Source organism: Barbatula barbatula, assembly GCF_947034865.1.
Source record: "Barbatula barbatula genome assembly, chromosome: 24".
In the NCBI taxonomy this organism is placed as follows: domain Eukaryota; kingdom Metazoa; phylum Chordata; class Actinopteri; order Cypriniformes; family Nemacheilidae; genus Barbatula; species Barbatula barbatula.
Genome location: NC_136787.1, coordinates 1410128 through 1413610, shown reverse-complemented (window position 1 = coordinate 1413610; position 3483 = coordinate 1410128). Strand labels below are relative to the sequence as shown.

Here is a 3483-nt window from a genome sequence, read left to right as displayed (position 1 = left end):
TTCAAAGCTATGCTCCTGGCCTACAAGACCACCACTGGGTCTGCACCATCGTATCTCCACTCGCTAATGCTGACCTATGTTCCTGCCAGATCACTGCGGTCTGCAAAGGAACAACGACTAGTGGTACCATCCCAAAAAGGAAAAAAGTCACTCTCCCGTACCTTCTCTGGATCTGTTCCACATTGGTGGAATGATCTACCAGCTGCTACAAGATCAGCAGACTCGGTTGCCATCTTTAAAAAACGCATCTCTTCCGTCAACACGTCGCTGATTAATTCTTCCTAATTCTTCCTAATTCTCTTCCCTTTCCTTATTTAAAAAAAAAATTTCCCCATTGTGGGTGTTTGTTTTGTGTTTTATTATTAAAGTCTTGTTAACCCCGTCATTGTCACTGCCTGCAATTGGGTTCTTCCACCACGTTCACCCACTCCGTTCGTGACAAATTGTACTGCATTAGTGGACACATTCAAAGCAATTCTCATCATTTTGCACTCTTCACACATTTATTTCAACATGGTTTTTATTGCACATCCTGTGTAACTACTGTAGATTATTTCAATTTGTTGAGTATAAATCTTGCAAAGGCGGTGGTGTGAGATTGATAACCGGGGTTTGCATGTACTACTAAAATGTTTCACTTCAAATTATCCAATAAAATCATCAGCAAAAGATGATGAAACGAAGGCATTTCTTAATTCAGTATTTAATAATAGTTTTTTATTCTTTTACATAATAGTAAGTAAACTGATTATACATTATTCATGCTCAAGAAATAAAATCTTTGGGGAAACACATTCATCGTGTGTCCTTGCAAGAAAAATAACATTAATTTATTTGGTTCTTTGACATTAAAGTTTTTTTCAAAGTCCACATCCTGCAATATATGGACTGACATCTTTGTTCTTGCAGTGATTAAGCCAGCCGTACCTAAACAAAAAAGAGGGTGAATTATTTGGTTTAAAAAAGATCATTTACTTTCACCATTGTAATGGAGAATTTAAAAGACCCACACATAAAAACAAATGCTTAAACTCAATCTAACTTACCATGCAATAATGCCTTGTTGTGTCCCTACCATCTTGGCACATTTAACAGACAAAGAAATGTCATCGCTCAACAGTTCTGAAAGAGGAAGATGTGAGGTATTTCAACACAGAGGAACAATGGTAACTACAGTAATGCTCTCACGACCAGAAGGAGGTCAAATGATGCATACAGGTTATAATCAAGGATTGTTGTACAAAGGGGAAGAGAAAGAATAAAGTCTAACTGAGCCAAAATGAGACCTGGGAAAATGCAAGTAAATAACCGGAATGGAGCCGAATACAAAAGAGCTGATCAGATTATCTCCTGAGGGACCAAGTGTCCTGAAGAATTGATCTGAAACAAACTTAAAAGGCTTCGGAATTGCTACTTTTTAGCAAAATCTTTGTTACCTTTTTCAATTATTAAAAAAAATTATAATAAATAACATAAAAGACCCGGTTTCATAGACAAGGTCTAGCCTTAACCAGGACTATGCGTCAGCTTTTAATAAAATGCCTTAGAAAAAAAACATGACTAGTGTGCATCTTGAGACAAAACAATGGCACTGACACATTTTAAAGGGGTCATATGGTGCGAAAATTTGTTTTTCTGTGTCTTTGGTGTGTTATAAGTTGCCCATGCATGTATTAGACACGTAAAATTGCACACAAATGAAAGTGTGGGAACAAAAGATGCATTCTATCTAGAAGCGAATGCTCACTCAGACCTGCCTGAAACGCCTCGTGTAACCACACCCCCACAAATCTACATCAGTTCGTGGTATGATTTGTATTGAGACCGCCCAAATGTATACGCAAGAAAGGAGGGAGTACCTGTCAGTACAATTGCCTGAAGTTACAAATATGGCGTTACATCAAAAACAAATTAATAATATTCATTCATCCATGTCATATGACCCGTTTAAAAAATGTCAGGGCAAGTTGTTTTCAGTTAAGACAGCTCAAAATTCATTTTAGTCTGGGACTAGCTAAGGCCTGTCTGTGAAACCGGGGTAAGATGTGTTAAATAACGTAACTCCATGATTAACATTATATTAACATTAAAAGTGTAACAGGCAGGAAGATGAGCGGTCAGATCATTAAAAAACTAAACAATATTTGATCTTTGTCTTTTGTCAATGGATTTCTTACCTGAGCAGTTGATATTACAACCATTGCTGGTTTGGCCAGGGGTGCGGCCATCATCACACCAGTAGCGACTGTTGATCTGGAAAATCCCGTAGTCTGTTGAGCCATCTGTGTTGTGGTGTGTGTTTACTGTGCTGTAGCCTGACTCCCAGTATGTAAGACAAACCCCTTAAGGTATAGAAAAACAAACGTTATGTGTACAATTCTAAATAAAATGATAAACACAATTTCGCCAACAAAATTGAAAAACATTTTAAAATGTCTCACAAACCTCCTTGTCTAAAGAAATGTAAAATTTAAGATGATTACAGCAATACATGTGACAATATTCCAGATGTTGCATATGTTTATTTGTATATTCACTGAAAAGGATTACTCACAATCAGCCAGACTGGCTCTTGCGTAGCCACTCATGCCATAGGCATTAAGAGCTCGCGCCAGTTCACATCTCTCAAATGTCTTGGCATGTGCAGCCAAAATAACCAGAAGAAACACAAAGACCTTCATGCTGTTTTTTTGCTAGCTGACAGAAGAGTGTTCTGCCTGTTGTCACTGCAATATGGGTTTAGGGAAATGTTTTCTTTTTACAAGAAGTGATATTTAACCATTGGCAACTTCCTTAAAATGCAGAATCTATCCTTATTCTTCCTCTTTAGACTGAAACCACATGAAAGATTTTGCAAGTGAGTGACTGTTAGGAAAACACCTTCACGTGGACTGTCCAAGGTCTTGAATCATGAACAAAGGTTTCGAAGTCAGATCGAAAGTTGCGGTTGTGTTTTCTTTCAAATTACCATACATCTGACTGAAACAGCTTGTGAAATGAGTGAAAAGGTGTAGGATGGTGCTTTGATTTGTTTTTTGGAATTGATTGGATTGTTGGAAGTTGGAAGCCTGTCCTCACCATCAGTATAGTGTAAGGCCCAGGCCCAGCCCTGTGCAACTAAACGGAAAAACACAGATGTTGGTTTATAAATTAGCCTCTGTTGGGTTGTTTAAACCTAAAATGCTTAATTGTTTGAACCCATTGTTGGGTCAAATACAAACCCTTATTTTTTGTGCCACGTGTCCTCCGGTCGCGTTTCTTAGCCCCGCCCTCTTGTGCTCCGCTCATGCATTTCCCATTAGTGTTTCATCCCCCTCACCTGCCCGCGTTATCTCCCTGTTAGTTCCCTTCTGTTTATTTTCCTGTGTTTAGCGAGAAGTTTTCCCAATTTGGGCCTGCCCTTTCCTCCTCCCTTCTCATTTATGTTTAATTGTTTGTCCAACCCCATCCCCTTTGTTATTTCTATACTGCACCTAGTTTGTT

General features: G+C 38.4%; 1 protein-coding gene across 1 annotated transcript; it reads right to left on the bottom strand.

The window, feature by feature from the left end:
* Window positions 1–488: 488 nt before the first annotated feature.
* LOC306889696 (lysozyme C-like) lies at window positions 489–2749 on the bottom strand. The gene is made up of 4 exons (XM_079448912.1): window positions 2555–2749; window positions 2178–2342; window positions 1047–1122; window positions 489–927 (listed from the first exon to the last, which is right to left on the bottom strand). Exons 1-4 carry the CDS (start codon window positions 2679–2681, stop codon window positions 861–863), a joined length of 435 nt encoding a protein of 144 aa, XP_079305038.1. The 5' UTR covers window positions 2682–2749; the 3' UTR covers window positions 489–860.
* Between the last annotated feature and the right edge of the window lie 734 nt (window positions 2750–3483).

What these genes read in the sequence shown, in the direction of transcription:
- LOC306889696 (XM_079448912.1), bottom strand. Translation starts at nt 2,681, where the DNA reads ATGAAGGTCTTTGTGTTTCTTCTGGTTATTTTGGCTGCACATGCCAAG. An exon ending in AAGAGCCAGTCTGGCTGATT is followed by an intron (nt 2,343 to 2,554) that starts GTGAGTAATCCT and finishes CTATACCTTAAG; the next exon opens with GGGTTTGTCTTACATACTGG. An exon ending in CAACAAGGCATTATTGCATG is followed by an intron (nt 928 to 1,046) that starts GTAAGTTAGATT and finishes TTTTTTGTTTAG; the next exon opens with GTACGGCTGGCTTAATCACT.